Source organism: Falco naumanni, chromosome 5 (assembly GCF_017639655.2).
Source record: "Falco naumanni isolate bFalNau1 chromosome 5, bFalNau1.pat, whole genome shotgun sequence".
In the NCBI taxonomy this organism is placed as follows: Eukaryota; Metazoa; Chordata; class Aves; order Falconiformes; family Falconidae; genus Falco; species Falco naumanni.
In genome coordinates, this window is record NC_054058.1 from 32,747,895 (window position 1) to 32,772,220 (window position 24,326).

General features: G+C 45.3%; 1 protein-coding gene across 2 annotated transcripts in view; it reads right to left on the bottom strand.

Moving 5' to 3' along the window:
- SYN3 (synapsin III) overlaps positions 1-24,326 on the bottom strand; it is a 206,742-nt gene that overhangs the window by 175,727 nt on the left and 6,689 nt on the right. For both annotated transcript variants that reach the window (XM_040595651.1, XM_040595650.1), the window contains exon 3: positions 10,014-10,510. In XM_040595651.1, the coding sequence (XP_040451585.1) occupies positions 10,014-10,330 (317 nt within the window). In that variant the 5' untranslated portion in view covers positions 10,331-10,510. The remainder of the gene's footprint in view (positions 1-10,013; positions 10,511-24,326) is intronic.

A 24,326-nucleotide genomic window follows, 5' to 3' on the forward strand; every position in this document is an offset into this window, starting at 1 on the left:
AAGAAAATTGTGGGGCCATGCTCAAGAGCAGCTCCTGGGTGGGATTTACAGTGTTAGGCAATGCATTTAAATGTGGCCGTACCAGCTGGGAGGGAGAAAGCATCACAGTGAACGGCCAAATGTCTGCCCTGGCTTCCAGGGAGGAGAGCTTGCCTTGAACTCCTCTCCCTTTGGGACGAAGCAGCCGCAAGCTCTGGAAAAGGACATATTATCTGGGTGCGAGGGCATCAGATAAACATAACTTCTGCTTTCTGCCTCAGCCCTGACGTGATTACAGGGCCATGAGAAATCTGATGCCTCTTCTTATGAAGTAATTTGGAAAGAATAAAAGCTTATTTTCCAGAGCCACTATGAAAAAGTCCCAGTCTGCCTCAGAGACCATGGCTGGAGGAAGCAAATACGCAATTTTCTGTCAGATATGGAGTGTATCCTTAACAGCAGCAGGGAAAAGTATAGGATCAATCCACCTCCAGTTACCTGCATAAAAGCTAATTCACAGAGAAAACATTTGTAACATTAGTGCCCTTAGGTGTTTGCAAGCACTGATCCGAGACTGCAAAGACACCTGTAAGACAAACACCAGAGGTTACCCCTTTGGTGTTACTGACAGCCGGGACAGCTTGTACTGCACCTATGCGAGGGCTGGCCGAGCCAACGTGCTCCCCTGCACCTTCGTACTAACACCCGAGGTCTACAAACACAGTGATTCAGTCCTCACAGGGCGCCAAGTCCCCTGTCACAGCCTCGCATGCCATCAGGCCCAGGGGAGGTAGAGCTGTGCCGGTGGGCTGCAGGTACCGGGGCTGGGGCCAGCCTGCGCCTGCGCCGTGGGGAAACAGCAAAGGGGAGGCAATTCCCACGCCTGGAGTAGGGGCTTCCAGGATCAGCAGCAAAGGGCACACGCTCACAAGCTACTTCTGTTAGGAAAGCACAGCTCATCTTGCAATTTCTCTCTGCGCGATAAATAACTTGTTACACCTGCTGCCTTCTCTTTCCGCTTTAAAACAAAAGTAAGTGCGATGAGTGCTCAACCCATCAGCCAATACACATGCGCAGCACAGGAATCCAGGAGAAGCTATTTATGCAGAGCTTGTAATCTCTCGTGGAGTTATTTCTTCACTCTTCCCTCTTCTTTTTTTTTTCTCTTGATGCAAAGAAACAAATCCAAGCTGCTTCAGAGGGCTGCTACAGTGTTTTTGTCTGGATCTGTGGGAAACGGAGTCATCAGGGATGCAGTAGGGGACTGCACGTCACCTGCCAGGCTGGAAAATGCTCTGCACAGGTGAGGGATAGGAAAAGATGCCCAGGCGTGACACATCAGCTAGAGAAAATGCCCAAAGAGTTCTTCCCCAGGTACAGTGCCACTAGACAGGAGCCCATGTGAGAAAAGGTGCAGCACACCCGCCTCAGCATAGGGAAGGGAGTAGCCGGGAGGGACAAGAGATTTGAAGTGATGATGATGGCTTGGAGGACTGCTGTGATTCAAAGCTTAAAGGCGTTCCTGCAGGTCCATTAGCTGGGTGAAGCAGAGGTTGTGACACATTATGCAGCTTTGAAGACAGGCTGGTATTTTGTATCAAATTCACGGGACTTCTTCAGCATAACCTGTAAGATGGCTCCTGGATGAAGCAATTTTCTAGGATAGGAAGAGGTCAAAGAAATATAGCTCAATTCTTCCTGCAAGGGACCTTAGTGGAGCTGACAGAGCAAATGTTATTGCAATTGCTTGTAGTATGTCTTGGAAACTAGGAACTGATCCTTTGGATGAACAAACAAACCTGAGCCCAAATTCCTGGTGCTGTGAATGAATGCAGGCACTTTTTGGGGCACCACTGTTTGACAGAGCCTTTGAGTTAAAAGCTCAGGAGCAGGCTTGTACTTTACCCTAAAAATGGACCCAGTATCACTGAGAGTGGGCCAAAGTGCGGCACTGGGATATTGTAATGGCCAATTCCTCAAACCCTCTGACTGTGCTTGTGCCTCTGGACCAAGACACAACAAGCAAAGAAAGCCAAGCCACACTTTGGATGGAGACCACTTCCCATCTCGAGTGGAAGGCAGCCTTCGCTACCCTGTGGAGGGGCCAGAGCAAAACATGCTCTGCTGAGGAGAGGGGAAACTTGTGGGACTTTTGAGGAGATGTGGGCAAGGGAGTGGGTGGAGGAAAGAGGGAGGGAAATGGTAAAGAAGAGATCTGCGTAAGTAAACCAAAAGGGATCCACAGGAAAATTCTGGAATTATCTGAATTATTTCCCTGGAATCACATTACATATATTTCTCTCAATCCCCTTGGGAAAATAAGGCATGTAATTTCTTTCTGAATCAGCCTGGAAAAGGTGAGGCTGAAGGCCCCTGGATTGGGTGTGTGGGGACCTTAGGGAGGGATGGGAGGGGGCTAGCCACTGTACGAAATCCCAGTGTCAAAGGGCTTGGGGGCCCAAGTGATACACAAGGCACTCACTGTATGTCCGTATTGTCTCCTTCATAAAAGGGGCTGGGACTGGGAAAAAGGAGACAGTTTCCAGGATACTGGCCAGCAGCCGCTGGAATGCCCCAACCCCCCCCAGCCCCTACACGCTATAAAGGCAGGGGGGAGGAGAGATGCATTTGTGCCCTTTTTTCTTCAGGGGTGAAAACAAGGAAGGTTTTCCTTTCAGGGGCCAGCCCTCAACTCCTTCACTACTTCTCCCCAGTTTAGCAATTCTCAGCTGCAAGCAGTGAGGACTTTTGAGATGGTCAAGTCCTGGCTGCCCAGGGCATAGGGAAGAGAAAAATCACAAATGCTGAGGTCTGCAATGCACTGGAGCCTTTGTCAACATCTGCTTTGGCCCAGAGAGCTTTTTTGCGCTGTTCAGCTGTGGGATGGACTGGTTGGTAGTTAATATCTATCCTGTAAGACTACTTTCAGCCAGGGGTGGGGGGGTGTCAGGATGCTAAAGGTGGTGAATAAGCATGACGGATGTGTGCTTCGACACCGCAGGATACAAGGTGTGACTTACAGTTAAGTGGACCGGAGGCAAGTGCAGAAAGAAGGCAAGGGTACCCGCACTGTGCAGGCAGACAGGGAGGAACCAAGAAGTAAATCTAAGTTTTGGGCTGGGTCAAAAGACAACACACTGATACTTTGCCAGGAGCTCCACAAAAGTTCCAGCTCCAGCCGCGGGGTGCTGTATGGCTGTGCTCAGCCCCGCGCACTGCCGGGGTGAGATCACCTTGCTCGCAGCGCTGTCACACCTGGCTTGGGGGAGCCACCAAATGGAGAGCCAGCTCGGCTGCACTGCAGGTATGTCCTCAGTGTCTGAGGCCGGGTGGTGGGAACAGACCGCCTTTGTGGTCTTCTGGGAAGAACCACAAGACCCAGCCTGCTCTCGTTACCGTAAAACAACCCCCAAGGCATTATTTATTATGGGGTCACATCAAGGAAAGAAATGCCTGTCCTGATGAGGTCTGTATCGGATTGTGATGGTGGTATGGGGTTTTTTTGTTTGTTTTTGAATAAAGGAAGTCCTTGTGGTGAGGTCCTTGATGAGGTCTGAGGTCCCACCCTACAGGGCTGGAAGGATTCTACAGAGTTGGAAGGATTTTCTTGGCTTGAATGCACACAGAAAGGGAAGCTTTGGGGCAGGAAGGGAGAAGGTTTTTTTAAATCTTCTTTTGTGAGTCCTCCCTTTCTCTCAGGGAACTGAAGGCCTGTTTTCGGGGGAGACCTGGCTTGGCAAGCCACCAGCACTTTAATGATTGCAGACACAACTATTCAGGCCGTTCTTTTTATTCAAGGAACTATGGAGTCCCACACAATGCCGGCCTCCCAGCATCTTCCTGTGCCACCTCCTGCTCGTGAAACTGTGGTAGTCAAAGCCATCCCACCCCCAAGAGTAGCAGCACTAGGTAGCGCAGTGCTATGGCTTTTGGGCACGGCTTTTTGTGCTTCTCTGAGCTGTCAGGGTAGGAAGGACACTTTGCTGTAGGTCTGGTCCCCCACCCTGGCTACATTGTGGCCACATTCATGATGGCCACAAAGAGCTGGGGGGAGGTGGAGGTGGGGGCTGCTTTCAGTACAACACAAGGCAGCAATTTCATTTTGCGTATTATCAAAATAATACATTGCTGGAACATTTCCACATTGCTAAGTCTAGATGGTATGGCCTGGAGCTGTTTGCAAGGGGTATCATTTTGTTGAGGACTCTGCAATATTTTATTCCAGCCCACTTCTGTCCTCCCTGAACTGGAGAAGCAGGGGAATCGGACTAGCTTGAACCAACACTGAGGCAGGGCTGCTGGCTTTTAAGCAGAAGAAATCTGGCTCACAAACATTGAGAAATACATCTGAGGGATTTTTTTTTTTTTTTTTTAAATATGTACAGGACTAGGCAGGACATTCTGAGGTTAAATTCTACGCATTTATAGGAACTCTGGTAAAGCAATTAAGGTCCCAGATTTGACTTGCATTAGCATATTTATAACCTGGTGGGGAATGTTTTCCATATTCCTTGTGTCTATTTTTGTAATGATACTAATCCTTTACATTTCTGTATCACCTTTCATTTAGGAGGACTAGATCCCAAGTTGCTTTACTTATGCAGGACAAAAATACAGGCAGACTTGATATACCTAAAACAGAGTGGAAAGTGATGTGATAAATGCAATTTATGGAATACCTTTGACAGCTTTACCTCCTTTTCACCCCTATGCCTGCATGCTATGGAATACAGAAACTCTTCATGCTGCTTCCAAGTGTGCACACACACACACACACATACATGTTTAACACAAACTTGCCTCCTTTTTCCCTAAAGTGGAATTTTTGCCCTCAAGTCACACTTGGCATGAATAATAGGAACAGAAATATTCAGTCCGGGGTAGACATGGCTAAATGATGAAAATGTAAGTTCCTTAGCCAGATTTGTGAAAACGTAAGTTTTACTTGTAATTTTTTTTTTTTTTCAAATTATAGCAGCATAGTTGCACAGAACTTGTGAAATCTTAAAAGGTCACCCCTGTATAATAAAACCTAATTCAGAATAATTTATTGTCAGTTACCACCATGCTAGATGAATTTGGGCTTATTATCAGGAAAGACAAAACTTGGTGATTTAACCTGCAAATTCCTACGGTGAAGTTTGAAGTATCATTCTGAATTATAATAATAAAGATAAATGATAACAAAGTCCGAAGCCAGAAGCTAGCCCAAAACTTCCCATCATATTTAGTGAATTAGGTACAGAAATATTCCTCTGAATGGGAGCCTTAGTATATCATCTTCAGTCTACTGAAAGAATGAAATGACTCATGACTCTCATTGAATATTTTTGAAAATTAATTTCTTGCAAAAAAGATCAGGATTTGGGAGGTCCCCTGTTACTAAAATTCAGTATTAGACTGTTATTATTTGACCAATTATATTTTTGTACAAAAGACATATTTCAGGCTCAATGTTCTTATGTACTATCAGAAGTAAAAATAGTTCTATTTTAATAAAAAAAGGTTGATAATTTCCTCTGAGTAATATGAAACAGTAATCCTGTCAGGTCAGTCCATAATTAGACCTGAATGGTGATATTATTGTCATACAAAGAATCATTTCAGTTGTATTAAGAGGATTTCATTCAGTAGTAATCACAGCTTTTCTTTTCCTTAATTTTTAAATTTTTGGAGACAGTACCTTCAGACAGATGTGGCTGTAAAGTAAATGGGAAAACAACAATGCAATTTTGTATCATCTCCTAAAATACCCTCTGCCTTTTTTTTTCCTGTAAAACATGGCATTTTTTCCTTTGAATCCTTGTTTGTAGAACCGCCACAAATAGGGCACATGTATTTTGTGGAAGGCAACATGTAACACTGTTGGCACTTGAAACAGCCTAAAACTTGGACAAAACGCACCAATGGCTTTTCAAAGTGACATGAGATATTTCACAAATACAACCAAGATACCTAACAAATGCAACAAGAGCAACTTTGTTAATGCTGTCTGATCCAGAAAGCAATGTTTTTAGCATATGTTGTTAATAGGAACCTTAGCTGTGCTTGATCACTTCCCAAATAAGCTGTTTAAACATGAAGCATTAGGCCAGAAAGCTGAGCACTTTTGCAGAGGATGGGGGTTAACAATTCACAAGACTAATCCTGTTTGATCTGCTGAGAAATTCAATCCAGCATGAGCATGATTTTACTTAATAGCACATTGGGTGAGGAGGTTGCCAGAGGCGGGATGTTTTCCTCCTGGCTGAGGTCGGGCTGCTGGAGCTGGCCCATCTGCCATTACATGGAGTCCTGCCATCCCCCTGCCTCATGGTCCTGCTCCTTTTTGCTGTGTGTTTGCACGTGCGTGCGTGTGCGTGCGTTCATGTCTGAGCTCCTTTTTTCTGGCAGCTGCTGTAGGTGAGTTGTGGATGCATTTTTGCAGGTCCCCCAAGGCACAGACAGTACCAGCCTCATTCTCTAGGTGGAAGCTACCTGGCTGAGATATGTGCCATTAATGACTGAGAAGAAGCGGAGTTGTTCCCTAGTGTGCTGAGGCATGGATACATGCACTTCCGTGGGTGCCTCTGAGGGCTGCCTGTCAAAGCCAAGAGCAGGAGGGAGCAGCACAGGTAGTGTTTTCCTCTTGTCCATATCCTGCACGCAGCAGATTGACTGCGTGCTTCTTTGCAATGCGCTGGAGCTGTGTCTCAGAGGAGGATGGAAAATGTGTTCAAAATGTTGCCAGTTTAACAGAAAGCTGGGTGAGTTCCCTTGCTTTTAATAGAATGTACCTTTCTTTTACTGTTGCTAATGCAGAAAACAGCTGATCATACCCTGTGGGTCTTACATTATTTTTATAGTACTTTGGAATAAAAGAGCATATTGCATGTCAAGAGTGGTAAGGATTTTATGGAGGAAGATTTTATGTAGGAAGATAGGCCATGGATGCTCTTTGCTTCCTCTAGACCTTTGAGAGAAGTGGAGTGCTATACTGTACCGTCAGAGACACACTAGCTCATTAAAAATAGAAAGGATTGTCATTTGTCACTTTAAAGTGCACTCAACATACACTTGCCTATTTGGGTTTTTCATCATGCACTTGTGCAACACCTCGTCCTAATCCACAATTGCAGCTCTTTGCCTCTGCTGTAATACAAACAGTGATGATAAATTAATGTCTGGCTTGGCAATATTCCTACAGTCTCCAATTATGAGAAAGTATTTTCATTTAGAGAAGAGAAATCAAATGGCAGATTCCACTGTCTCTCACCCTTCCTGTCTGTGAACAAGCTAGTCCTTGTTGTAAACTCCATGTAACTTGCTGTGGGGGAGAAGGCACTGTGGAAGCCCCCTGCTCTTTAAATAAAGGTAGCACTTCAGTATTTACTTCTCGGGGATCTTTTCTAATAGAGTTAACTATTTGAAAAGGAGAAGGAAAAGGTTTCTTGAAAAACCAAATACAAAGGTTTCACAGGTAGCAAGAACCAGAGCGGACAGAGGTGGAATGCATTGCAAACACGATGCTTCTTCCAAACCCTAGATCACCAGCACAAAAGTAACAATACGTTGTTGCTCACTCTGCAAAGTCTGGGACTGTTTCTGTACGTGATGCAGCGTGGACAGCCAAAATCCCTGGATAACCAGCATCTTCAGCTGTGCTCTCGCAAGACAAACACTGCTGCCTCAGGCTGGTCAGCTTGAGCTCACATCACACCCTGGCTGAGACCAAGAAGATGACTGGCATTGCTCAGAAGTACTTTACCAAGAGCAAACATCCATGGAGCCATGGAGCCACTGCTCTCCAGTGCTGCTCTCAAGGGCTCACTGAGTTTCCTGGAGACATGAAAATCAACTGCCAAGGAACACTCCCGGCCTACTGGAGTACGCTCTCTCAGAAAGGACCTGTGCTACCTTTAGGCTGGGGCAGTTTCTAGGCATGTGTTTCTGTCCACGCTACAAAAAGCCGTGGAAATCTGTGGCAGGCAACAATTAGTAATGTTGTCTCTTTGGTTTTCATGTCATATATATGTCAGGATATGGTCATGAATGCATATGTTCATTTTGTACTGTGCTCCCATAAGCTTAGAGGGACCGAAGGCAGGAAGCCTTTGCAAGTAGCATTATTTGATATCTGCAAGCCAAATGAAAGGGATCCCCCCTCATGTGTAGAAACTGTGAAGTTATAGGCAGCAGAGGGGTAGCCAAGCCAGCAGGATGCACAGTGCTTGCACTCGAGTGGAGGAGTGAAGACAGCACGGGTAGCCATACTCCCTCGGCTTACCTCCCAGCTGCTGCTCCTTGGGCAAGCTCAGCTCACAGATTCGGAAGTCTGCATGACAGAAGAACAGCTGGCAGATCTGAAGGCAGGGATTTGAATGCAGTGTGCATTTTAAAACATAAAAACACTGCAACAGAGTCCAACTCCTCCTCGCCCTTTCCCCTGCGGCTACCTTCAACACCATTTATCTCAAGGAAGACCTAGATTGGCCTTTGACCTAGGGCTTTCCTCTCTGATTACAGTGTTTTGGAGTAAGCAGTGCCGGCTAAGTCCCAGATGCTATAGCTGTGGCTTACAGACACTCCCATCCCCAGCTGGAGGATGCTATGTTAAGGGACTGCCACCTGGCAGCATCTTCAAGGAACTGCAAAAACGCTAAGGAGAGATGGAGGTTGGTGAGTATCAGCCTACTGGGAGACTTGGAGGTGCACCCAGAAAGGAGAGATGAGAGTTGAGCCAGACTGGTGCTGACTGAACTACCTGGAATTAAGAAGCTGCTGCTGTGATAAAAGACAGTAGGTCAGTGAAACTTTTGATATGATGACCCACTCTCTTAAAAAGTTGTATTTCCTTTGAGAAAAATCCCACTGTTTTCCTTCTTTTACTTCAAGGTGGTTGAAGAAGCCTGAGCTAGCTGTACTCTGTCATTGCCCCTTTTCAGGTAAGAGCTAAGATCTTGCTTTGTGAAGATACACGCAGGGAGGCAGGTCCCACTTTGTCCCCACACTCCTAGGAAAGCAGGGAAGACCAGAGGTGACAACTTTACTGAAGAGTGGTGTGGGATGAAAAGAACAATAAATAATCTCCCTTGGCCAAGACCTAGTAACCCAACTTCTTTAATTCTGAAGTCTTCAGTATGGTCCCCTTGCCTGTGCTACCCTTTTTTCTGTCTTGTGACAAGCCAGCAGACGTAACAAGAGCAACTCCGCAGCACACACTCTGGATGTTCCCCCAAATAAGACTCTTGGCCAGCTTGCCTAAAGCTTTCTAAACCAGCTGAGTTTGAAAGCAAGCACACAGCAAGCAGTAAATAATTTCTCTAACATTTCAGAAGACATCAGTTGTCCTACCCTTTGGAAAGTGTCCTCTGCTGCCCAATATCACAGGAAACAAGCTTCCAAACTTTTGTTTGTAAAGAGAGACCTGCATAAACAAGAAAAATTTGAGGCTTGGCTTAGCTGAGCCTGAGAGCCTTTTGCCAATAGCCGCTATACTTAGTGGGTGAAGGGCCCCTGACCAGCAAATGAACTCCAGTCATTATTCTTGGTAATAGTAAGCTTGGGTTATCTTTCCATAATTTAAGTACAAATTTTCATACAGAGAAAAGCTCAAGAGAGATTGAGAGCTGGAGAGATCGAGGTCCTTTTCATTTTTAGAGCCAGCACAAACAGTAGGCTAAGGTCCTGAAATACACCACTAACGTATCTTCAGCTCTGGTCACCTCTTAGGACCGTTGCTAGATGTGACAGCTCAGCTAAGCCTGCTCAGCCAAGAATGCCCTATGTGTGCTCATATGTTGAGGCTATGAAGGATTTTGTCAATGAGTACCAAATCAACGTGGTTTTGTTTTTTTTTTTTTCAAGAAAGATATGAGAAAAGCTGACACTGATATTTACACAAGTCACCAGACAGACACTGACCAGAAGCCATAGTTGGTGACCTGGATGTGAAAGTATCTGTGTACCTCCCCGCAGATGCCCCATGCTTCTGAGATCCCTCTCATCCCCCAAAATTTGTAGAGCTGAATTCAGCAGGGAAGGTCTTGACTTACCAGTCCGTGTGTGCATCATCGATCACCAGGAGGATCTTGGGTTTCTGGGCCACAGGTGGTGTGGGGCTGGCCGAGTGATCGATTAATCCTGCAGCTGCTTGCGTGGTTTGCTTCATGGCACTGGAGATGGAGCTGAAGATGCTGGTGCCACTAGAGGAGGAGTGCGAGGGCTGCGGTGGCTGCGGGTGCTTTCTCTCCGTGGCAGGAGAAACCGGGGAGCTTGTGGAGTTGTCAGGACGCTGCAAGTCCATCATGTAGCCGTTGGGCAAATTTGCCACAAAACTACTGTCTGAGAGACGCCGCCGAAGGAAATTCATTGTTGCAGTGTTGTGTGGAAACCTTCTCAGCAAGAGGGAGGCTGGACGAGTGTCACCAGTCCCAGGGAATGTTTCTCCGTGTGTGTAGGGTACTCTTGCAGTCCAGGCAGGCAGGCTTTTCCCCTGGAAATCCCCCTGGACAAATATGCCTTAGTTTTTCAGCTATGTTTTCTTTCTCTCCTGTGGGAAGAGAAACAAAGACATACCTGTGAGGTACATACTGTGAGTCTGAGATAAGAAAAACTCTTTTGGCCTTTTAAATGGGTACCTTAAACAACAATGAGAGGAAAAAAAGACTACCAATTTCTATGCAGTATGCTACACTGGAACAGAGAAACACATAGGACAAAGTATGTTTCATGGTGCTCTCTCATCCCAAAACATTTTCTGGTCTGGGCAGACCAGCTTGCACTAGCTTAAGGGCTAACAATTCTATAACTGTTCATTGTGGAGAAAGAAAAATTCTTCTGACTGTAAATGTTAATCTTCAAAAGAGAGACAGCTTATTTCTGGTATTTCATGTGTAAGAAATAACGCACGTTGGTTACAGAATAACCAGCAAATGATCCAATATGATAAGAAGTTGCATCATCTTTGGCAGGCTTGTAAGCACGGCTCTGAATTTAAGGAACAAAGGTCTTAAATCCAAATAGCATGTAGAAGTTAAATAGTAGAAAAATCCCTTCGTGCATCTTGATCAAGTGCAGTGGCAGCTTCAAGTGCTGGTTTCTGTCCCTGCTCCTCTCTGCACTCAACATTAGACCTGGAGCCAGGTGCCTGCTGGTGGTTGCTAGACATAGCAGACTACCTGATTTTACAAGTTCACTTGTAGAATTTTTGCAGGTACTCAAAACTAGAAGCTTGGCTGTCTAATCTTCACATACTGCCTTTTTTTTTTTTTTTTTCCTGTTGCTGGTTTTTTTGTTTATCTAGTTTTAAGAAGAAAGGTCTGTTACTCTGCTCAACTTTTCCAGTGAGAAAATGAACACTGAGAAATATAACTATCTGTCTCTTCTCCCTTGATCATAGCATGATGACTTTGTTTTTGCCCAGAACACTGTTTTTCAGCAGTTAAATAGTCTCACAGAGTTAATAGTTACTTCAAAAAAAATATTTCACCTGTAGGCACAGCCCAGAAATGAGATTTCCACAGTAATTCCCCAAGACTTTTTGCCTGCTGAGACAGCCTTTGAGCCTTGACCAGAGGCTGGTTGGTGAGATTTAAGGTGGCGGGGTGGGGTCGGGCGAGAGAAACATATTGCTGGTAAAATACAAATGTTTTTCAAAACAGACATATCTGCGGCAACAAAAGTAAAAGGCATCCCATATATCAAGAGAGATGTGTCACAGGGATTCCTGGTATCATAATTAAATCATGCCCCAATGCCCTTCAAGTCTTTCTGAATGAGCCCCCTACAACCGCTGGGGCTCCCTGCCTCCACCTCCCTGGTCTGGCCTCCCTCGGGCTCGCACCTCTATTCCAGTCTCCGATTGCCTCTCGATGGCAGTAAACTGTCTTTCCCCAGCTGGTCCAAGAAAGCTCAGTGTCTACAGATCTCCCTCCCAGAGCTGTGGCTGAGAGCTCATGGAGCAATGAAACAGCTTTTTTAAAATTAGCTGTCATTTGTTTTCACCTATAGGGAGACCAAGTACTTGGACCTGTCTATGTCTGTACCTCTCAGCCCCAGAGCCTTAGGGAGGCTCAGATGAGCCTTCCTGGAGTAAACGAGCTACAAAGAGTCCCTTGGCACATGTCCCCCAAATCTCATCATCCATCACCACTCTGACCCCGTGGGCACAGAATCCATCTGGAGTGGGGGCTCTGCGGCTCCCTGCTGAAGCTGCTGATACTGGTTTATTGGAGTAACTTTTCTTTTGATTTCTCAACCCTAGCAGTACAATTCCTCTGACTTTGCTGAAGCCTGGAGGTTGTCTTTTCCCAGGGAATAGCTCAGGAAATCTTTAATGACTTCCTGCCATATTTACAGTCGATACCATATCTTGAGGCATTGTGCTGACTTCCCGCCTGGTCCTGGCACACCCGGTGACCGCACAACATCAGCAAACGGGAGCACTGGTGAGCGCTTCGGTAGCACTGACTGTTTATGCAGTGATTATTCCAAAAAGCAGGTAACATATAGTATCCATGAATTATGAGCTAGCTACTCACCTCACATATGCACCCACACAGCACTTGGCCTGCCTGTGTCCTAGCGCAGTAACCGTGAGTGCCGGCACAGAGCCAGCCGCTGTTCCCTGTCCGGGATGGCCAGGGAGCCTACACTTTGTGGGGGTTATATACCACAGGTTGGGTAAAAATGTGCTGCGCTGTCCTCTGCCTAGGAACCTGTTTTCTACCTTGCATAACACAAGTAAGAAAAATCCCCCCACTTCAATGACAGGCTGCTCAAGAGTAGGTCCAGTCCTGGTTCAGAGGAGCACCCCAGGGATGAGTCTACTGTCAGAAGGATTCCAAATGAGTATCCCGTTACTGTGTACAGCAAACAGGCGTGCTCTTTTGGAGGACCTTGGCACTAACTGGCACGAGGTGGCATGTAATTTCGATACGAGTGGCAGGAGAAGTGGTTTTATCACGAGCCGCCTGCCCCTTGCACGCTTTGCACAGCATCGCAGAGCTGCCGGTTCCTGCTGTGGCAGCTCTCAGCCACGGGAGGGAACCTGGCCCCAGCCATACAGGCCAGACAAGGCTCTTTTCACAAGCAGTATCCTCGGGACAGGGTCCAGCGGGACTTGCTTACTCTCCAAAGTGTTTCTCCACCCCCCGCCAGGTGCTTGCATGGCTGCTTCCTCCTCTGCAAGATTTGCATACTCCCAAAGAACACGGACTCCTTGCAAAGCATCAGCAAGTAAGGAACTGGCAAATGTCTCTGCTCTGCCCTGCACTGCAGGAAGAAGGGCACGGAGGCACGTGGCATAGGTTGTCCTAGATCTGGGAAGGGCCAGTGTACCCTGTGATGCACCTGGAAGGCATGCAGGTTTCCTCTGCAACAGGGCTTCCCAAATTGTGTCCTTTGGTGTACTGTTTACAATAAAAAAATTACTATACTTATTGCAAGGCCACAACCACTCAGTTCCTGGACCCTTCTAAACAGCAATATCTACAGTGACCCATCATTTTTTTCCACCAGGGGTTTGGTGCTGGAAGGTGTTGCCCAGGAGCCACTGCAAGCTGGCAGAACTCTCTTGCCTGGAGAGGCTGGGACACTGCACTCAGGCTGGCCATCCCCTCTGCCCACTGGCACTGCCGCCACTTGCTGTGAAGTCTGGGCTGTGTGCCATCGGCTTGGGAAGCAAGGAGAGAAAACCTAAGCGACTGATGTCACAGGGCAATCTCCCTCCAGCAAAGCATGCAGAGGTGAAATTCAAACAGAGTGACACTGCTGCAGCAGAGAGCAATGCCTGGCTCCTCTCTGGGACAGGGGATGGCAAACCTGCCACAACTTTGACTTTGGGTCTGTCAAAGCAATGGCACAGACTGCCCTCCTTTCATTACATACATTTTTCTAATGAGCTGGGTAATGTAATTAAAATAGAGGGGTTTTTTTTGTTGTTTTTTTTTTTTTTTTTAAATGAAGTTATTGGTGGCTTTTCTGGATTGATTTATTGATTGCCATTAGTGCTACCACAGAGGAGATCTTCTCTGCAATGGGGGCAGTGTAAACTGCCAGCAGATTCCTTTGCTCACTGGCAAAACTCATCGCCTGCTCCTGCATCATGCGCACTTGCTGTTACTTAACATTCAGCTGTAGATGTTTTTGTATAGGCAGAGGCTGAGTAAGTTAGGACTTCATTTGCCTACTGCTTGAAACTCCCCGTGGACATCCTGAGGGCTCACCACCTCAGGCCAAATCTGGCTCTGCGCAGATCTCACAGCATGCAGGTCTCCTGCAGCACAGCATCCACCTGGTGTACATACAGATCCCACCCTAGCAGCCAAGCGGGGCTGTAACTTCAACAAAGCCAGGAGCCAACACCTCCTTCAGAAGCATGACAAATATGTTAAGTGGTATTTTGTTGCTCCAGAGCCACAGGTAGGAGAGCTGCTGGCTCTACACCATCAAATTGTACCTTGCCTCTGTGTATGCCATTGTCTTCCTATGGCCCACATGAGGCAAGTCACCTACTTCACACAGTGCAAGGCATAAAACTGCCCATAGGAAGGCCTGTAGCCCCCTGCACAGATGAAATATGGCCCATGGGCTGCTTCTAGGTGAGACAGAAGGACCTATTGAGTTCCTCAAGCTGCAATACAGCAGCTGCCTCCCACCACACAGGAATAATCTGCTGCTGTATGAAGCAGCTGCTCCCGAAAGCTAGATGGGATAACAGTGGGCACCTGGGCTGTGGAGCTGCAGGTTGGGGATCTAGGCTTATTTCAGGATGGGGAAATAATAAACAAGCCATAGGAGAATGAGTGAGTCCTGAGGAAAGAGAGCAGGCAGGAGAAAAGGGAAGAGGAGGATGAGGAGAAGGAGGAGAAGGCACAAGCAGAAAGGGAGGAAGTAAGCAGGAATCGGTTTAACCAAAAGACAACGCAGGAACATGCGGAAATCCCAACAATGAGATTAAAGTCAGGGAATCAAAAGGAAACAATGTGAGCAACCAAATGAAGCAAGAGGAAGGTCAATTAGAGCTGACCTTGAAAACAACAGCAAAGAGGCTGGCACCGTCAGCCCCTTGCTAACGCGGTTAAACTTCCTGGCTGATATTTTCGGAAAGGCAAGGGAGGGAAAGCAATCTGCTCCCTCAGCATGTTGACAGCAGCCAGGCATCTACCTGCTTTTTCTCAAGGATATACACCACAGAGATGCAAGTTATCTCAGAAAACCTGTTGACATGTGTTAGAAAACAAGAACGAAGCGTTCACTTAAACCTCTTGTCAGGTTACTTTCTAATGTGCAGTAACATCCAGAGGGAACCAAACTCAGCTGGCTGGTAGCTGTTAACCATGCTTAGATTTCCCCTGAGCTTGTTATCTATGCTGTCAGGTAATGAACTGACACGACTGCGCCAGCCTGCACCTGATTCCTGCTCAACAGCCTCAACGGTGCAATGCTGGGAACAGCAAGGTGGAAAAACAACGCGGAGAGATTGCCCTGCCACCTTGCCATAAGGGACTAAACACTCACTGCTGCCCCATGGCAGATGGAAAGATGAGGGGATGCTCCTTACCTGGCAACAGCCACTTACTGATACCCCTCACATCCATTTTGTGGATTGCCTTCAGCATGCACTCAAGTCTTAAGATATTCCCCTGGGTCCCTCTCAGCCCTCAGGCATACGGACAAAATGTGGGAGTAAACTTCTGTGGAGGGACAGCCATGTTAGGTAGCTCCAAATCCAGCTGAATGACTTTCTACATACCTTTTCAAAAAGAGGAAAGCAAGAGACTTTTTATTATTGTCAAGCTTTCAGTTTTTCACCCTCAATGGCTTCAGCATTCCTTGGCATAGCTTGATATTTCTTGGGAAGAATTGAAAGCACAATAAAACAATTAGTTCTGAAATTAATTAGAACTTCTGTTGGGGTTTTACCTCACTTGTCACAGTTTTGGACTCAAGAGGCTCATGTGTTCAAATATTTTTCGGTATTCTTCAGTGCAAGCTGAAATTCCATAAATCAGGAAATTAAAACAATAGGGGTTGGAAAAGAAAAGGAAAAGGATACCCCACCACCCCATTTTGTAAACCTGAAGCATATACAAAAGCGTAAGGGTTGGAAACACTGTATGTAGTTCCAAAGAACAGAGGAAAGCAGAGAGTTTCCATGCTGGTGTTCAGTTTGCAAAGAGCTTTCCCAAGCGTCATTAACGCAATACAGCTCTAAAGCAGACAGTGGTAGAAATTCCCCAAAGCACGTACATAAGCGTGTACATCTACAGCACAAATTCCACCTAAAATCAGAGGGTTTTGTGCATCCACATGCCGGAGACACTTCTGGAAATTGTGTATCTGCTGTGACTGACACCAGCAGAGCCGCTCTGTCTTTTTGAGGGAGTTGCAAGAAGGCAAGACCCTGTAGCTGAAGGGGGTGGCATGGCACGGGAGCAGTGGCACCATGCCATCAGGATGATAATGTCACCTAGAGCCCGAGTTCCCTGTTGTGTGTTAGAGAGTCGTTCAGGAGAATTTCACTTGCTTCCCAAATTCTGTATTACCTTTCACAGCAGCAGTGATTTCCTTTGGAAACGTGCTCTTTAAGGATTTTTGCAAGAAGTCAGTGCCTTGTATATCCAATTTCTCTGTTTAAAGAGATCCTCAGAGATCCCAGAACGTCTCTGTCAGAAACAAATCGCTTTACCGAATTTAACATGCTTCATTAAGCCACTAATACATATAAAGGTGCAACAATTCTTTTGTCTTATTGCTACTTTCTTGTAGACCTTAAAAAATCCTCTCTACTTTCTTGGGTGGCTAGTTAACTGGAAAAGTCTAGGCTTCACACATCTTATTTATATTTTCAGTTTGCAAAGCTGTCAATGCCTTCTATATAGCAGTTTCAGCATAGGGGGGTTGCCTTACCCGGTCCTGAGGATAATGGGTGTGCATATGCCAATCTGAGTGCAAATGGGACCATTTCCCAAGAATCACACCCAGCACAGCAAATTAGTTAGTCTGTTTCCTCTTTAGCCTGTTATTTCATAATAGCAAGCGAAGAAAAGAAGGAGGGGAAAAAAAGAGTCTAAAATGATCGTTGTAAGATCATCAGGCTTTCAAGTAGATTGCAAAGGAAGATGACTAAAGCCATGAACAATAGCAAATGTTTTCTGGTGAAAAATAAATCTGAATATTATGGTAATATGCTATGGCTTTAATACGCCCAAGAACAAACTGTGATGTGCTGCTTCTTGGAACCAATACATTATTTCCTCATTTTACTCTCACTGTGGAAATCCTGTTGGCACCTAACGGCCACAGTGTTGTCTCAGTGGTAATATCCCCTTGTCAATGAGCTTAAGGAGGCCTTTTGTGGCCTGTCTCTGTTCCATACCAACACTTGCTTATCAGCAAAGCCAGACCCAGCTCAACTGGAGCAGGCAGTATGGGGCAAAGAAATCTTGTGCTAATCCTTGAATACTATAGAGCCATCTCCCATGGAAAGTCACTTGAATTGGCATACTGCCTCCGTTTCTTATTTCCCTAGAGTATTGTGGTCATTCCCACCATGAGCAATAGCGACACTAATGCTTCCATTAAGGCTAATACTTATACACACGCCAAAGTGTTTCCTCATGATTATATTACAGCAAAGCAAGAGACAGCAGTGCAAACCTGAGAATTTATAGAGATAAATTCTGTATATTAAGCAGATGAAAGGGTAAGAAGGAAGCTCTGAAGCCTCCGTCTTTTTCCTTCCCAGTCTTGGATCTGATGCAGTTCACGTGTGTTTGTGAGACATGCTCTACGTTTCCTGCAGTAACCATACAAGTCCTGATTTCATGGTGATAAGAGTGAAAGCAGCACTGGACATGCCATTAATAGAGCAGGGTTTTCCTTCAGCTGAGAGACGCGTTGCTTTGAAGAGTGCCGATCTGAATAAAATCAAGAAGCTGGATGTGTTTAGTATGTAGGGCCTGCCAATATGCATTAGGGCTCATCCAGATAAAAGATGCCTAAGGGACTGACAACTCACAGGTTCTCAGAGGAAACTACAGCAGCCTGGCCAGTGCTAATGGAGCTCCTGTTTTGATTATGATCACATACTCTTCCTCATTCAAATGCTATTTTCTTTCTACTGTATTTCAATTCTGCCACAACAGACTGGTTATTTAAAATGCAGGTAGACAGACTATTTTATTACTATGGAGTTAACAAGATATGTTGGGGGCGGAAAAAGTGCTATGGGTCACGAAAGGGAAGAAACAATTCACTAAGACATCATAACATACACCTACTAGATAACTATTAATTAATTGATGATGATAAGAAGGATTATCTGTTTGGAGCACAAATTGTATTACTTTACATATGTTTATAAGACAAAAATTGATTGCATATTTCCAAATAACATATCTTAAAACACAACTCTGAAATTCTTGCATCAATGCTTCTAACTCATTTTAAAATGCCACAAAACCTCAGTTTATTTCCCTAATGTTCTATGCTTCTGGGGTTTAAAGAATTTTCCTTTGAACATCTGAAGTCCTCTAAACCATCTACAGTGCTAGTATAGTCCATCTAAGTTTTGCTGTTATTTGCATCCACACACCACCATCGCTTTCCCCAAACCATTCCAGACACCATCATATCCCAGTTTCTCAGATTTTTCCCATATGGTGAGGAACCCCTTGTAATACCTGAGATTTATGCAGCCTGATAGTGTGAACAGCAGGTATGTGGCAAAATAAAGCAACAAGGTGCTCATTTGCTTTCTAACCATATGTGCTTATCTCACGTAGCAGCACCCAATACAAAGAGAATAAGCTGAGAATTTGAGCACAGTTACTGATTTATTTTGATGATGGAAGAGAAAGACAACATTCTGCTGCACTCTAGGGAAGATTTCTGATGCAACTGTATGATAGCTTGATGCCAAATTATTTCATGTGCTGTAGAAGTGGTAGAAGATTGACTGGCTAGACTATTTTTCCCAAAGAGGCAGAGAAAATGGGGACTAGTAGACCTTCATCTGGAGTACTATAGGAGTCCAACTGGCTACATCTGTCTCAAGCTCTATGATGACCAACCCAAACTGTGCTGAGTATTTGTAGGGATGTTTTTCTTCACTTCTTTTTTTTCCCCCATCATTGCTATTGATCACATGGGGACACATGAAAAGCTGTGTGGGTTTGTGCAATACACCCCTTTTACTTGCACCATGTACCCACACACTTCTTACCCCAGCAAGGGTGACAATTCCCTCTCTCAGAGCTGGACTGAGCACCCCACTCTTCGCAATGTCACCAGTGCCTGCTTCCCAGCTGCAGCCTCACAAATGTCCGTGAGATCCTGCTCTTAGCATGGCTGCAGGTTGGAGCTGCAAGGCACATGTATTCATGGTGCCAGCAGGAGCCTGTGCAGAATGGTCAGGAGGAAGGTGTTTCTCTTCCTTAATAAAGTATCTGGTCAGGTTTCAAATGCCATTTAAGAATTTATGTTGGCTCCATAGGGATACTGTGTTGACAAAGAGTTTTATCACCAGAGGTACACTGCTGTAATTAGAAAATATGTTTAAAAAACCTAATAATAAATTATTTCACTAGCTTATTTCACTAACTGTCCTTTATCAAATTGTCTTCTCTCCCAGTTCCTGTCTGCTTGCCTATCCGGTTTTTGCATTCGTGCTGGACAGTGCAGGAGCCCTCCATAACTGGCTCCAAACACCGGAAATTATGTTTAGGCAAAAAGCATCAGAAAATATAATACATGAGTGTGGGAACCGGAATAGATTCTGGACCCAGACAAAGTCCTGAGAGATCAGGCTAGTGGGCTGAGCCTGGACATGGAAACATAGCACGTGATTTTAACAGAGTCCTATGCCATCAGCCTGGGGAAAGGTCACTCGGTGTCAGTGACTTGGTTTCCTCACTTAAGAAGACAAGTTTATTTTGTAGCGCGCAGAGATGTTAGGCTCAGCTAGCACGCCTCGGTGCTGCACCACTGAACCCAGGCAGGAGCAGCTTCAAGAGCTCTGCTTCCCCTGCTGATCAATAACTGAATCACAAAGCTTTTCAGGGTTACGAAATCGACCAGCCTTATTTAAGAAGCCAACCACCAAGCCTTTTAAGGGCTGGTCAATACGTAGCCACCATGAGTTGGGGGGTAAGGGGAAGTTTTCTTGGAGGAAAAAACGTGGCACTTTGAACCATTTTGTAACAGGGAATGCAAAGGATTGATCTGCACAGCTGTTTTAGTTTCTTTTTCTCCCATACTCGTTGAACTTCTTTCCCAAGCCTGGAAAGGAGAGAAGGAAGGGGAAGAGGGGAAGGGAGAACCGGCGGTGGCTCTGCAGCTGGGAGGAACTCGAGCCGCACACATTGGTGCAAGCTCTGGCTGGGTACGCACACACGTATGACGTGACTAACTGGTTACAGGGAGTACAAACATTGCAGCGGGCAGAACAGAAATGGGGACATCCTAGGAATCTCAGAGTTATCTGAGAGCCACACTGGGGCCTCCCTTTCTGCATTTGTGTCTTGACTAGCAGGACAGGTAGGTAGTTGCTAATTCTCAGTAATTGTATGATGATATAGCTAACAACAGAAGCAGCATTGCTAAGTATTCCTATTCCTCTGTGAGACAGTCTGTATTTGATTAGGATAAGTGGTGCAGCCCCATGTGACTGAAGCTTACTGACAAAAGCCGCTTTTACTGTGGAGAGTATTTACAGAAAAAAAGACGTGCCCAAGAGGAGACTGTAAGATCAGTTGAAGAGTCCAAAACAAACTCAGCAGAGCTCTGAGTAATAACTAGAGAACTGCCTTGCTCTGCTGGGTTTATTTTCAGCTCTTGCCCAGACAGAGTCACCTAAGCCTTCAGGTTGATAAAGGCCAGTGGGTTTAAAACATTGCATGTTGAAACTGGCCACCCTGTAACAACTGCATCACTTTGCATCTCTACACAGTCATAGAGATGGCTAAACCCACCCCCAGACAAACCCCAGGGCACAACTTTTTAGCTTCAAGATTTCAGAGGCTGGCATGGGTGGCAAGACGTTAACTACAGCAGGCTGAGGGAGTATGTTTACTCCCTGCAGCTCTGCACGGAGCTACGCACTCTCCTTGTTAGCCTGGCCTCCCCTTGTTAGGATGAGCCGAATTCTGCCTGCACTTACACTTGCACGGTCAGTGTTTGCCACAGGCTTGAGCTGAAATGCAAGAGATGATATTCCTGCATGTTGCAGTATGGCAGTCCGTGCATTAAAACACACAAAACATTATTCTGTATTTCAAGACTGCACACAAAAGGAAAACAGTCCTACATTTTTTGTGGATAGGAAAAGCAGTTCCTTTCTCTATATTCTTTTATTATGGGTATTTTACTTTGAGCAGGTTACTTAACTACTTTGTGCCTTAGTGTACCTAATTTTGTAACAATATTTCTGTTAAATAAAGCGTGGAAAGACTAAATTGGGTCAAGTTTGAGAGAGACTGACATGTGTGGTGGCATAAATACAGGTTACAGAGGTGTTCTGTGATACACAAAGTAAGTATAGCAGCTGTTTAATATTAAATCTACCTGAAAACTGTATTACTTTTTAACATGGAAGGATGTACAGAGTTCCCAGCTCAAATGAGAGCTGCTAAGGTCGCCAGAGTCCAGTTTCAGAGCTGATCACTGCAAAAACTCTTGTGGATACCTGTAAGATGTTAATTATTTAAGAAGGTAGCATATGGGTGATCTTTTATAATGAGCCAGGTTAGACACAAAGATCTCCATCCCCATTCCTATCCAATGCAGAACCATTATCTAAACATGTTCCAGTGATGGGGTTATGATAGTCTGGTATCATCAGTGAACTCCATCAAAGTATATGAATCACCTTCACATGTTGGCGATAGGCCCTGCACATCCACATGTATTTTCCTAAGAGCTGTAGGAAGAACCCTGGTTAAATCACTTCATATGGGAATCCACATGTAAAACCAAGGCAAGAGAGGGTCATACTGTAAGCACTAATAATAATGTACACTGCATGATAACAAATTCATAAAAGTCCTTCACTATTATCAGCTTAATCACATGCTCTTTTCTTGCTTTGCTCCCCATCGTTAGTATCTCATTTCGAAAAGAGGATAATCACTTTGGATCTCTTCAATTACTACTAAAGCACTGCAGAGCACTTGTAAAAAATCAAATAGATTTGAAGACTAGGATCATTGAGCTTGGCCTCCCACATAGTGCAAGCTTGCATAGTTTCTCCCAACAACTCCTGCTGTGAGTTTATAATTTCTGGTTGAAAAACCAGCTTCAAAGCTAGTTTGTATATACTCACTGGTGTGTCCAAACCAGTCCTGTAACTAAACCATCACCACTGCAGCAGGAGCAAAGCAGCAGCTCCCTGAAAACCTGGGTGAAGAAAACAGCATTTTGTCTGGCTGTGATGATCCCCCAGCCAGCAGGGACTGCACGACCATATGATAGCCCAACACAAAGACACTTGCTTAAGCATCCCAGAAGAGCTCAGATGTTCATGTTGTAAAGCAGCAGCTGTCTCCTGGGCAGCTAGATCTTGAGCAGCAGCTGCTGCCAGTGCATCATCTGCAGGGCTAGTCAGTGCCTGGCAGCAGTTCCTACCTGAGCTGATTTTTCAGTTTGTGCTATCCTGAAGGTTGAACAAGAAACATTGCCAAGTGATGCAGGAGATGGCAGCTGGTTTGTCAGCCTTGGCCCTGCCCCCCCCTGCCTGTTCGTCACTGAGCCTCATGGCAAAGCCCATCCCCTGGGGATGCTGCCAGCCACAGCCCACCAAGCTTTCTTTGCTAGCAAGCAGCAGCAAGGCTGCAGACTTCAATCAAACTGTTGGTCTTTGCTGGCACCTCCATGCAATCACAGCAGCTACCTGATGCTCCTTAATATTAATGAAGCAGCAGCAGGAACATTCTGGGTGGAGAAACTGTGGTGGAAAAAACCTAGTTAGTAAATGAGTATTCCCACCTACTAAGTATTACAACTGCTTTGTGTTAGCAAAGAAAACTCAGTTTTGCCAAGGGGAAGCGCAGAACCTGCTGGAGGCTCACAAAGATTTACTGCTGATGACTATTCCACCTCCTCCACCAGCTGCTAAAACTGACCATATCATGAAACAGGTATGTGATACGGCATCTTTAAAAAAACAGGGCCTACCTGATGCTCTACCACTAAACATAAAACCATGCACTTAGGAGGTTAGACAACTAAAGAGTCTATTCATTCTTCACCACCTAATCTGCTCTGGCAAAATCTGCTGGTCTTACAGCATCATGTGAGGGTAACCAGCTATTGCTTCCATTAGTCCAAGGTGTGGGAAGCTCTGGAGAAAGTTGCAGTTGTAGATGCCTCACTAATAATTAAACCCTGCTGGCGTCCTCTCACCTTTCAAGCCAGAGGACAACCACCTCAGAACTACCTCAGGGTCCTCAGCAGATCAAAACCATCTAACAGTGAGATGGAAGAAAGACAGACTGACAGAGGCATAGCTGAAGGTGTAGGTTCTGCAGAACATAAGCACTAAGGTCTTTTCAGCCATGGTCATATGGAAGGAATTACAGCGCAGGGAGACATATGGAGCCAGGCTAAGAATGGTCTGGAGAAAAATTTTTGTATTTGTAAGAGTAGGTTGAAAACCAGACTGCTCATTTCAAAGGAATTTTGCCATTTTAAAATATTTTTTGCTCCAAACCAGCACTACAAATATTCAAAATTTTCTTGTAACATGTTGTATCAAATATCACATTCATTTGCAGGCTTTCTTTTCCAAACAGATTTTCAAAGTTGACATTTCCAGAGTGTGCCTCACAGCTGATGAGCTGTGGTCTTTCAGTGGAGAGATGCTGCAGTGAAATGTTGCTGGCTGACTCCTTCTAACAGTGGGGTTGAAGGAGCATCATGAGGTCTGGGTATCACAAGTTAGCAGCATGTTACTGTTATTTATTCCAGGCAACCAAAGCTGGCCACAAAACTTTTCTGTCTGAAAGACGAAATGCCACAGCAATACAGAAGCTCATTACTTTTGTTTTCACCGGAATGTTTACCAAACTTCAATATTGTGTGCGAGTTAGCAGAACAGAGTGTACAGAGAAAATCACACGGTGACTTACTTCAACTGGCAACTATCTCAGAAAAAAGAGAGTCAGTTCCTTCCATTCTAGCTCAAGCAAAATTCTCACCAACTTCAATGGGATTATCACTAAAATGAAAAGAGTTTGAGGTTTGGATCTGATCCCCTTCCCTTTCTGACCACAGCGGAAGGCAGATGATCTTGCACCGCCAGCATGACAGCACGACAGCAGGAGATGCCAGCTAGTGACTTCAGAAGATCTGCAGCTGCCCCGGGT